At 36.2% G+C, this 12,129-nt stretch overlaps 1 protein-coding gene and 1 long non-coding RNA gene across 2 annotated transcripts; both read left to right on the top strand.

Annotated features, from left to right (window-relative positions):
- The first annotated feature begins 2,180 nt into the window (after positions 1 to 2,180).
- On the top strand, positions 2,181 to 9,329 carry LOC107560145 (LON peptidase N-terminal domain and RING finger protein 1-like). Its single transcript, XM_016244232.1, has 11 exons — positions 2,181 to 2,319; positions 3,218 to 3,340; positions 3,525 to 3,695; positions 3,820 to 3,949; positions 4,712 to 4,787; positions 5,555 to 5,669; positions 5,875 to 5,996; positions 6,258 to 6,416; positions 6,638 to 6,800; positions 8,473 to 8,622; positions 8,723 to 9,329. The coding sequence occupies exons 1-11, from the start codon at positions 2,245 to 2,247 to the stop codon at positions 8,870 to 8,872; spliced, it is 1,434 nt and encodes a 477-aa protein (XP_016099718.1). The 5' UTR covers positions 2,181 to 2,244; the 3' UTR covers positions 8,873 to 9,329.
- Positions 9,330 to 10,104: 775 nt separating this feature from the next.
- Positions 10,105 to 11,649, top strand: LOC107561392 (uncharacterized). The gene is made up of 2 exons (XR_001605843.1): positions 10,105 to 10,520; positions 10,639 to 11,649. It is a non-coding gene; the product is annotated as an uncharacterized lncRNA (long non-coding RNA).
- Positions 11,650 to 12,129: the final 480 nt, after the last annotated feature.

Raw genomic sequence — 12,129 nt, 5'->3', positions numbered from 1 at the left:
ACATTGTCATATAACTAACCTCTGCTCAAGTGTTTTATGTAAAGAATAAGCTTAAACCTTCACGATTTAATCAAACTGCTGGTAAATAACCTGTTCCCCAGCCATACAATAGATAATTACAAAAATATGTTGTGTCATGTGACGTTTAGGTTATTCAGCTATTCTCAGCGTCACACGTTTATATGATGCAGGCTGGTTGGAGGAAATGCAAACTTATAAAAACTTTACTGCACTTATGCAATCTTGTGTAAGTGAACTTTAGCCTAATGAGTGACAAACATTTGAACTAAATAATGTATTCACAAAGCCTCTGTATTTGCAGTGTCATCTTAATAAGCTGTTTTAAAGGTTTTTTTGCTGACCAATATGCCACTAAATATCTGTACCATAACATAAACGAGCACATGCTACAAAGCAGTTGTACTAAGATTTATGTAACTTTAGTAAACTGAGGTTACTTCACGTTGAAGAATACTAGAACTTTTTATGTAAACAAATTAGAATGTTTAATTAATATTAACATGTTATTCCTCGTGGTTTGTGGCTATGGCTGTGACCCCGAATGTAGAATCTAGGAAAGCGCCTGGATGCTTTTTAATACCTAAAGCAAAATAATACAAAAAGTATATATATATTACACAAGAGAAACGCAAGAAAGCAACTCGTTACAATTAGCATAATTATTAAACACCCATTTGTCCATGGCACAGTTTGTTCTGTGGGCCTCCCCCCCCCCCCCCAGGTATACAATCTAGCCAAAAGAGACATTATAGAACATATTGTAAGATGCACAAATGTAGTTTTGGAGAATCGGATGCAATTAATGTATCCAGTGGCAGTATGAGCTAGCACAGTTTGATAATATGGTACGTTTCTTCTCTTGTAGATATAGCATTACTCTTAACAGCAACAGTACCATTTGCCCTTTAGTGAATTACATATCATTTTACAGCCACTGAATGACTGCAATTATCTGTCTAGTAACATAAACCTCCGAGGCCAAACCGAGATGTCTGTCAACTCGTTCAATCCAATTAGAGGCAGTTTCCTATACACTCAGCGTTCTGCCCCACATGTACTTTCCCTGTTGTGTAACCAAGGATCCTATGACATAATCTGGTTTTGTATTGGTAACAACCCGGTTATTTCATCTGTCAAAGTGCACATGTAAGTGGCGTAAATGCAACTTGCATTTTTTCCCCTCTTTATGCAATAATTAATAGAATCTTGGATTTCCAGTCATTGTCAGATCCCTTTGTAGTTGTGTTTGATTAATCTTAGATGAATGCACACTCATCCACCTCTTCCTTTGTGTATTTTGTAGCAGATGAACTACATCAGTTGCATCTGATTTTTATGCACCAGACATTTTCTTTTTCTTCTTTTGGATTATGCTATTAGATGGTCATGTAATGCCGTCCAAGTGGTATAGAGTACATTAGTGCCCCCCTACTTGGTGCGTTGGTTCCCGGAATTGTTTTTTCCATTCATTTTTACCAATTTAAAAAGTCTTTCTTAAAGCGTTATATGCCACACTCTTAAAAATAAAGGTTCCAAAAAGGGGTTTTCACAGTGATGTCATAAAAGAACAATTTCCTATGCTCTCAAAATACTAGATCATTTTAAAAATAAGTTGAAATTAATAAAAGAATATACCATTGATTAACAACCTCGGAGTTCACATCAGGTTTGTCTTTAAAGGGTTTATAACTTATCATTAAAAATAAATTTAAGTGTGGAGAAAATAAATAGATGTTTTACTTTGGGAAACCCGACTGTTAACTAGAAGTTACACTCTAAAAAATGCTGGGTTAAATACAACCCAGTGCTGGGTAAAATAGGGACAAACCCAGCAATATGGTTGTTTTGACCCAGCAGTTGGGTTACTACCCAGAAGGTTGGGTTAAACATTTAACCCAACCGCTGGGTCAAAACAGCCCAATTGCTGGGTTTGTCCCTATTTTACCCAGCACTGGGTTGAAATTTAACCCAGCACTTTTTAGAGTGTAACTATGCACTAATACACAGTGTTCCCTGAAGGTGTTGGGAGGAATGCTTATGCAGAGTGCAGCTAATCACAGAGTGATAAAGTGCATTTAGGTTGGCCTTTTTGTTTATGCACATTTAAAATGCTCAAAACCGAATTTCTGTCTGAAATAAGACTTAGAACCACACTGTCCATCTTTTCATGTATCTACAGCCCCTGAAGATGTGAGTCTGAAAGTGTGGCGAGCTGAGGCCTGCATGGGTCTCCGTCGCTTTTCTGATGCCCTCCGTGACCTGGATGACCTGTGCTGTGTGCGACCCAACTGGACTGAGGTGAGGGCCGTCTTTGCTAACTGTGCTGATTATTTATATATAGGGACAAGACTTTTGTTTATGAGTAGTGTTAACATTATGAAAGTCTGTATCAAGTTCATGTTTGAATCCAGGGTTATTGCTTTTAATTCCTGTCATTTAATTCCTGCCAGATCGCTGAAATGTCTGTGTGTTCTCATAGCATGGTATTTCAGAAATGACTGACAATTTTGTAGTTATGCAATATCTGTTGGTATGGCTAGAGCACATTGTGGGATTTGACATTATTCTCACTATATGGCATACACTACCATTCAATTAAATTCAATTAAATATTCTGTAACATTATAAATATAAGTTATTTATAATGTTACAGAATATTTCAATTTCTTTTTTCAAATAAATGCTGCTGTTATGAACCTTCTATTTATCAAAGAATTATGATAAAAAGTACCACAAAAATATTAAGCAGAACAACTATTTTCAATGTTTATAATAATATGAAATGTTTCTTGAAGCGCCAAATCAGCATATTAGAACAATTTCTGAAGGATCATGTGACACTGAAGACTGGCGTAACGATGCTGAAAAATGTGGCTTTACCAGCACAGGAATAAATTATATTTTAAAATATATTCAAATAGAAAATTTATTATTTTAAATTGTAATAATATTACTGTTTTTTTTAAATCAAATAAATGCAGCCTTGATAAGCATAAGAGACTCATATTTTATATCTTACTGACCCCAAGCTTTTGAATGGTACATATTGGCACAATAAAGCGCTGCTGAAAACTTTATGTAAAACAGTAGATTTACATTTATACCTGAGGATTTTGCTAGCATGTTTATTAAATATTGTATTTAATAAATTAAATAGGGTTACCTGTGATAATTGGTTGAATTCTGTGTTTTGCAGGGTGTCTTTCGTAAAGGGAACGTGCTTCTTGAAATGGGCAAACAGCCTGAAGCCCTCGTCCAGTTTTACCGCTGCCTGAAGCAGCAGCCTGATTTTGCCCCTGCAAAAAATCAGATTAAGAAGGTGAGTTTTCAGAAATCAGGTATGATGAGCAAAGCATATACTCCTAAACATTTTTCTTTAGATAGAACCATACCTTTTAGAAGCATTTTGAGTGATTCAGTACCAGAACATCCGTACAGAGAGCATGTTCTGCTGAAAAACATAAATTAATGTTTCAATAATACACTCACTGATTCGTATGCAGATCTTAGAGGCAGAGGGCATGGCTGTACCAGAAGAAGTTCCACGGATGCTGCAGGCTGTGTCTGAGTACTTGCAAGATCTCTGTCCTATCACCAGCACTGTAAGCCCATCGTGTCCAGATGGTCAGCGCTACTCCCACAACAATACTGAAGGTCAAAGTGATCCCGTGCAGGTGAGGTGTGCGCACAGCACTAATGCTGTTGTGTAACTTCACTTTTGAAATGTAACATCGGTAATGTGAGCATCATTAGGAAAAGTTTTTGCTTACTCTCAGGCTATTTTCTGTTCTGTCCTAGAATGCAACTAAAGTGAAGCACGGCACCAGCGGCGAGTGCTGCCTGAGCCTGTGTCAGGCCGTGTCCTTCCTCCCCACTGCTGAGGATGATGAGGAACTGATGATGAAGAGAGAAGAGAAACAGAACAGAGGTGAAGATATCTTAATCACTACTACAAAACAAATGTAATGCATTCACATTTGAACATGCAACATTTAGGAATTGTTAAAACATTGTTTTAGTATTAAATACAATTCAATAATAATCGAACAATTTTAAAAATACATTTGCATAGCTTCAGTCCAGAAGTGCGGAAAGGCTGTAGTTTAGTTACTTTGTCTGATACGATGTTAGCATTTACTTTTTTGTAGCATTAAGCAACACATTAAATAAAGAAAACTTGATAATGTATGCACAGTAAGTGTTGGTTTCAGCAATTTGTGTGATACTGGTTTGCCACTTTAGCCATGATTATATTCACAGTATAGCATATTAGCTAAGCTATATGAACAATATAACACAGCCTTGAGTGCTTTATTGCTTAAGTATAAAGATAGTACATAATCATATTAAACATTTTATATTAATTTTGATTTTCTAGATTACTTTGGGTTTTGTTAGTTATTTGTTCATTAGTAACAGGTAACATAATGGCTTATACATTTACATTATTATTAAATAGTTAATAATAATTATTATTAATAGACCCCAGCATCCTCGTTACCATACAATGGATAAGCGGTTTGGAGAATGGATGGATGGATAATTATTATTTATATAAATAATATTCCATTTGTCTTCATAAGCAAGGCTAAAATAATAGTCTATTCATTTACACTCCTCATTAGCATGGTTAGACAACCAATCAAAACGACATCCATTCAAGCTTGATTTTGTTTGTTTGATTCTGTAGGTGTGTGCAGTGTGGCCAGAGAGTCCTGCCTCAGCATTCTGACTGTGAGTGATTTTGAGTGCCCTCTCTGCATCAGGTCAGTGGAGATTTATATTGTGTCCTGCTTCACTGCCATTGTTTCCTGCTACCAGACACTTTTATTTCCTTTAGTTTTGCTATGGTATTTAAATGTTAGATTACAACAGGCACTTGCCTATTTGAAGACACAATACTTTTGTAATACTTTAAACCAATACAATTTTTTATAGGGTAAATAACATTTTTATAACATATTTTATTCTTGTTTTGTCGTTTAACAAATGTATTTCAAGATATTAAGGTATTATCAGTGAAATTTCCGGTGCCGTAGAGGCCTGGACCAGCATTTGTAAAGATCCTCATCTTAATAAAAGTGAAGTGAGTGAGTGAAGTGACGTGTGGCGACCCATACTTGGAATTTGTGCTCTGCATTTAACCCATCCACACAATAGGGAACACACACACACAGGCAGCCATATTGCTGCAGCATCCGGGGAGCAGTTGGGGGTTCTCTGCCCTGCTCAAGGGTCACACCTCAGTCGTGGTATTGAGGGTGGAAGAGAGCACTAGTTATTCACTCCCCCCCTCCTACAATTCCTGCCAGACCTGAGACTTGAACCTGCAACCTTCAGATTACAAGGCCGACTCTCTAATCATTAGGCCACGACTACAAATAGGAGAACAGGGGTTTTAACAGTCTAGTATTACAGAGGACTTGTGTGAGCTTACTGTATATCACTTATTATATACAAGTTGTGCATAAACAGATTTATTTTTTCTATTGCCCACTTCTTATCTTTGATCCTGTCATGACTGATGGATTAGGTTATTCTATGAGCCGGTGACGACACCCTGTGGACACACCTTCTGCAAAAACTGTATTGAGAGAAGTCTGGACCATAATCTACGCTGTCCGCTTTGTAAACAACCACTGCAGGAGGTACTACTAAAACACAGACTTTTACAATAATTGCATGTTTAACATTTAGAAGCATGTAGAAACATTTAGCCTCAGAGTAAACAAAAACCCAGTAGTCTAATCCTTCTAATGCAAGTCAATCACATAGTTTTCATAAAAAAAATAATTAAAAAAACGGAGCAAATCATGTTGCATAGAAGTCTCACCTCATTACTTCTTAATCCAGTATTTTAAGAACAGGATGTACAACCCCACCGTGCTGCTGCAGGAGATTATGTCCCGCCTCTTCCCCCAGCAGTTGGCTGAGAGGAAACAGGTGCACGAGGCGGAGATGGCAGAGCTCTCCAAGTGAGTGCCCCTCTCAGAGATAACGAAAAACAGCGGTCCTGTCTATATATTGCAAGTCATAAGTTATTATCAACTGACATTCCTATGCTGCTGAAATCCAGTATCTGTATTGCTTTTCACAATGAAATGGGATAAAATGAGATGGTTCAAATGTCTAGCAGTCTTAACATTTTATTAGTGGTTTTAGCGGTCCAGAAACTGTTTGATACTGGGAAAAGTTATGCAAAAGCAGAATTATTAATTGCCCTCTCTTATCTCTAGTTTGACTAAGGACATCCCAATCTTTGTGTGCACGGTGGCGTACCCTGGCATCCCATGTCCACTGCACATCTTTGAGCCTCGTTACCGTCTGATGATGCGGCGATGTATGGAGACGGGCACCAAAAAGTTTGGCATGTGCAGCTACGAGCACGGCAAAGGGTATACAAATAAAAGATCATGCAGCTAGCATCTGTCATTTGAAGGTTATGCTAACTTTTGCACCCTTACAGATTTTAAGAAACTTTAAGTGTTATTAATTAAATAAATATGCACACTAGCTTTCAAAAGTTTGGGGTTAGTAGTGTATACTGTACAGTACAGTATGTGTATATATATGGAATGCCTTTCAAGTGTTTTGATCCCAGAATTTCCTGTCATAGCTTTGCAGATTATGGCTGCATGTTGAATATTTTGGATCTGGATTTGCTTCCTGATGGTCGCTCCTATGTGGATACAGTGGGAGGTAGTCGCTTTCGAGTGCTCAGGAGAGGACAGAGGGATGGCTATCAAACTGCTGATATTGAGTACCTGGAGGACCATAAGGTCAGAGGTTACACACTGCCATATCTCAAATTTCAGATCTAAGACCAAGAAAAATTATATTGGAAAAAGTATTTTCCAAGCAGTATTAAGGCACATAAAGTCAGGCTGCATGGGGAATATTCCAAATCGAAACCGTATAACCAGATGATACAATGGTTCACTGCCTATACTGTAAATAAGATTGTGCTCATGGGGCTTTATTACATAAACATCCGAAATTCAAGAATTCTATCTAATCTGTTTAGTAACCATGATGATTTCAGTTAGTTTGATCAGATCTGAATTTATCTTAAGATGAGCTTACGACAGGAAGTTTCTATAATACAGTCCTTGATTGTAAATGAAATTGCACTTCTCGTCTTAAAGGATACAGTGCCTGTCGTAATGGAGATCTGGCACATGTTTAACTGAGATGTTTCCTGATGGCACACTTCCAACCTATAACTTATCCAATGCATGGCCTGCTATCTGCTGTACATACTTCCTCTAAAATCTCAGTATAGTATTCTTCCAAAGCATGCTGTGGTAGTAGTAAGCTTTTCCTGCCATATTAACTATCAATCACAAATAATTATTTTATAACATAGTATATGATATATTATAAACTATAGTAAACATAACATTTCAGTATTTTATATTAAAACATGATTTTAGTAAAGAGTTACTTTGTCCTGTTGTGGAACAAGATTTCATTTTGACTCCTGCAATTAAAGTCTGTGTATATTTTGCATATAGCAATAATAAATATGTGTTCTGAGTTTGTCACAACACAGAAAAATGTGTTATTAACCACCCAGCCAAATTTGAATGAAAAAACAAAAACAAAACGTTGATTAGCCACATAAAACCTAGTATGTTTTTATTTGGGGGGTCATTTGTTTTGTGTGGATATATTCATACATTCATTATATTCATTAAAATAATTCATTTTACCATGGTGAATAAGCCGAGGGTAATGGTTGCTTTATGACCAGTTTGAAAGTTCTGGGCGAATGCCACTAGGGAGAGAAATGCGACAATCGTATCCAAATGTCGAAGACAGTGGTAAAGCGGCTTAACTCCACAATTCAGTACTACATAGTTTGCAGTCTTTGTAACGTGTTTTCAGCAATACATTTCCAACATTTACAATGTGTTTAGAAACAATTCTCTGAATTGCCTTTACACAGACTTTAAACGTTTATTAATAAATTCATGAAATGCTTTAGGCAACAATGTGGCTTTTTTGTGCAGTCTGGCTTTCTGTTACGTTAAAAGGTTTTATCTTCTAGTCATTTTCCCTATGGTTATGTGTCTTAACTACCTAAATAAGATGTCACGATTGAGCATTCAATGAAAAGCATCTATTAAAGATTCATGAGAGAGAGTTATTACTGCTATCACAAGCCTGAGATTGTGATGGATTGCTTATAATGACATTAAATACAAAACCTTTTGTTAGTACTGCAAATTGAAAATCAAGTAAATACTTAATGTTAATTAGTGTTAATTGCATGTGTATTCAGCAGACATTAGGAAGAGGAGCTTGTGATTAACTGCCTGTTAGTCAACAAATTCAAGCTCTTTTCAAATCCATCCATATTATGATTACATTATTTTATCCTCTGGTTGAAGTTGAGTGTGACAGTAAAACTTGTTTGTCCACCTAACATTTGCATGCATTTGGGTTTAGGTTGAAAGTGCCGAGCTTGAATTACTGCAGCGTCTCCATGACAGCGTGTATCAGCAGGCGAGGGAGTGGTACCACCGTCTGAACAGCCGCATTCAGGAGCAGATCACCCGGCAGTACGGCATCATGCCCGAGAAAGAGGACGACATTCAGGTCAGAGCCCACGGAATATTGCGTTTATTAACAAAACCACAGATCGCGCATTTTAATAGTAACTTCTTAATGAGAATGAATGTGTTTTTGTGCATTGTAGGCATCTGCTAATGGGCCGGCCTGGTGCTGGTGGCTGCTGTCAGTGCTGCAGTTAGATCCAGCCTATCAGACCACCGTTCTGTCTCTGACATCCCTGAAGGACAGACTGGGTCATCTACGTATCGTACTAGAATACTTCTCTCAGAGCTAGGACGGAGACACATTATATGCCAGTATCTCTGATCACATCACATGCATGCACCATGGAAGACATGATTTTTTTTTAATGTACATTTTAAATTCAACTGCAAGAGATTTGTTTGCTCTTGCCAAAATTTGATACTTTTTTCTGATCATAATCCATACACAAGATCTCTGGATAACACAATGGACAGCTATGGTATGGGTTGGTTAAAAATTACATGACCTGTTCCAGTGGCTGTACAACTATTGAATTAATCTTTACTAATTCTTACTTGAGTCGAGCACCAAAGAGTCAAGGACTCGTTCTACACAGAACAGCTGTTTATTGGTTCACGCTGTTCGCTTCATTAAACATCATCAGAGTGGATGCCAAATGTTGCAGCTAGTTTTGCTGACATACATTTGAGATGTTTCCAGTAGTACTGGACCCTGGCCAAGATTTTTTTAAATGTGTAGCTCACATTTGTGGCCGAGAGGGAAACAGTTGGCCCAAGAGATTGATGACTGAATAGGAACTCATTGATTATGCATGAATGAAACGCTTTCATTTTTCATTCTTATGACTGCAGCCTCAAAATCCCACAATTCTAGCCGTAACTTTTAGTAGAATCAGAAATAATATTATCCTCAGTAACAGATGAGGAGTTCTATTAATATTGCAATACTAATGGCACAGAATACACATCTGAATGAAAGCTGCTAGCTGTGCTTGTTCCATTCGTAGTATTAAATGTGTTGCAAGCTTGCTGGCATGACAGTAGAGAGGAGAGAGGAAGCTAAGGTACTCTACCATTCAAAAGTTTGGGGTCAATAAGATTTTTGAAAAAAATGAATACTTTTATTTAGCAAAGATGCATTGAATTGATTAAGAGTGACAACAAATATTTCAAAAGATTTCTATTTTTTAAATATTAGGATAAATATTATTATAAGGATTTTAAACACTTCTTTTTAACTTTTTATTCATCAAAGAATACTGAAAAAAATGATCTATTTCCACAGTAACATTAAGCAGCACAACTGTTTTCGACATTGATAATATTAAGAAATGTTTCTTGAGCACCAAATCAGCATATTAGAATTATATCTGAAGGATCATGTAACACTGAATACTGGAATTCACCTTTGGCTTTACAGGAAAAAAATTACATTTTAAAATGTATCAAAATATAAAAGATATTTTAAATTTTAACAATATTTTACTGTATTTTTTAAAATAAAATAAATGCAGCCTTTCAGAAACATAAAAAAATAAAAATAAATCTTAACCCTGAACATATGAATGTTAGTGTACAATCATAATCAAACGGCAGTTATGGGAGGTGTTCTGAAGGTTTTAGCTATCTGGTTGATCATTATAGCTCTCCGAACCTCTGTGTCAGTCATATTGGATTATTTCTGTGTGCTTGTGCCTTGTGATGGGCCTTAATCTGGATTGAGATATTTGGTTAAGGACTGCAGATTTATGTTCCTTATTTTTCCTGTCTTCTGTTTCAGTGCCACATTCCGAGGAATGTTAAAACTGCAATGTTAAATGTGATGTAACACTTAAATGGACTTGAATCTGACTTTGTTCCTACTCTAGTGGTGATAGTGCCATTGTTTTTTCTAATCTCATATGTGTCTAGCTCCTAATGGCTGGAAGTCCAACAAGGGTTAACATGCACCCACCTGCACTGTTAATTTATTTTTAGGTTTTTCATATTTGATCTGTTGCGCACTGCTCAGACGATTACTGTCATTTTGCCATATTGCAAACCAGTTACTAACAAGTGGGTGATTTGCTTTCAGCCATGTTTTGAATGCAGTATGCCTAAACGATTTAGATTTTAGATTTGTCTTATTTGAAGCAGTGAAAATTTGGGAACTTTTGGAGAAAAGATTAGACGCAACAAGGTTCATACAAAAACTGAGATTTAAAGAAGCCTCCGTTGTGTTCCACTTCACACTTCCATGGTCAAAGTCATGCTGAGCCACATATTATTTATGATCGCATGACCACAGTGGAGTGATTCAGAGACATATATTTATGAAAGGGATTTAAATCGGAATAGGATTTTATCTGAATTTGCTTTAGTAATTTAAGTACTGATTGATGCATCTGATGTGTTGTTTCATAGCTAAGGTGCACTCTTGACGTCTTAATACCTTTCATCCTCAGGATACAGGACTTGGAGAAATCACTTACAAGTGCTGTCAGAACTGTTGCTTCATCTGTCTGTAGTTTCTCAGTAGCGTGGTGGTGAGCCTGACAATGTCAAATTCTCACCCTTCTGGTTTAATTGTATGTGAAGGTGGCAGATCCTGTGGTGTTGCTTCGGGATAGTAACAGTGCAATTTAGAGTGACTTCATTCTACACTATAGTCTCATAAAAAAGAAGGATATAAACTATAGCCCTCAAATCAGATGTCTTGTGTAAGTAAAAAGACTTCAGTTAGATTTAATCTACAAATATAGATTAGTCAAATCAGAATCACTAATCAAGATTACATCCTCTATTTTATAAAGAAATTGTTTGAGAGGCAAATATTTCCATTCAACGGCAAATGATGCTTGCTCATTTATTTCAAATGATCAGTGGAGTCTGATGCAAAGTATTTCTTCTCTTTGTCAATAATTCTTCTTTATGCCATATATTTATGTGTTTGGAGTATTTTAAAATTTGTTTTCCCTGGTGTAATCTCAGGGGCTATATCAGTGATTTTTTCTTTTGAGAGGTTTGACTTTAACCCTTAAGGAGTTATGAGATACACATTATACAATAAATGTAACATTAAAATCAATCATTCAGCATATCATTGCTTTTCTGTCGTTGGAACTGGCAAAAATCAAACTTAACAACAACAAAAACATTAAAATTGTTATCATTTATCATATTACCAAGCAACCACTAGATGTCCTCATACAATCACAAAATGTCTGAGGTATTAGCTCCTATGTCATCTTCAATTACTTTGAAAAAGTAAAGATGCTTGTGTGTTATTTATTTGTTTCTCTAAGCAGACTGCATGGTCTAAAGGAGTTACTGTAATAGTTCACTCTAAAATTATATATAAAAATATGTCTCAGTGTATTATTTGTTTTGTCAATATAATAAAGGTCAGTGGGGGTCTATATTTTGGACCCCGATGACTTACATTGAATGGACAAAACATGGTAACACTTTACAATAAGGTCCCATTCATTAACGTTAGTTATACATTAAAGTTATTCATCTTTGTTAACATTAATAAAAATACAAAGTTATGTTCATTAAATAATGC

Source organism: Sinocyclocheilus grahami, unplaced genomic scaffold, assembly GCF_001515645.1.
Source record: "Sinocyclocheilus grahami isolate Dianchi unplaced genomic scaffold, SAMN03320097.WGS_v1.1 scaffold23.1, whole genome shotgun sequence".
In the NCBI taxonomy this organism is placed as follows: Eukaryota; Metazoa; Chordata; class Actinopteri; order Cypriniformes; family Cyprinidae; genus Sinocyclocheilus; species Sinocyclocheilus grahami.
The sequence above is the reverse complement of the archived record's forward strand: the minus strand, read 5'-3'. Positions and strand labels throughout refer to the sequence as shown.

Excerpts from the sequence above, each read along its gene's own strand:
- LOC107560145 (XM_016244232.1), top strand. The coding sequence starts at position 2,245 with ATGGGTCTCCGTCGCTTTTCTGATGCCCTCCGTGACCTGGATGACCTG. Across the intron at positions 5,670-5,874 it reads GTAAACAACCACTGCAGGAG|TATTTTAAGAACAGGATGTA; the intron begins GTACTACTAAAA and ends TTCTTAATCCAG. Across the intron at positions 5,997-6,257 it reads GAGATGGCAGAGCTCTCCAA|TTTGACTAAGGACATCCCAA; the intron begins GTGAGTGCCCCT and ends TCTTATCTCTAG.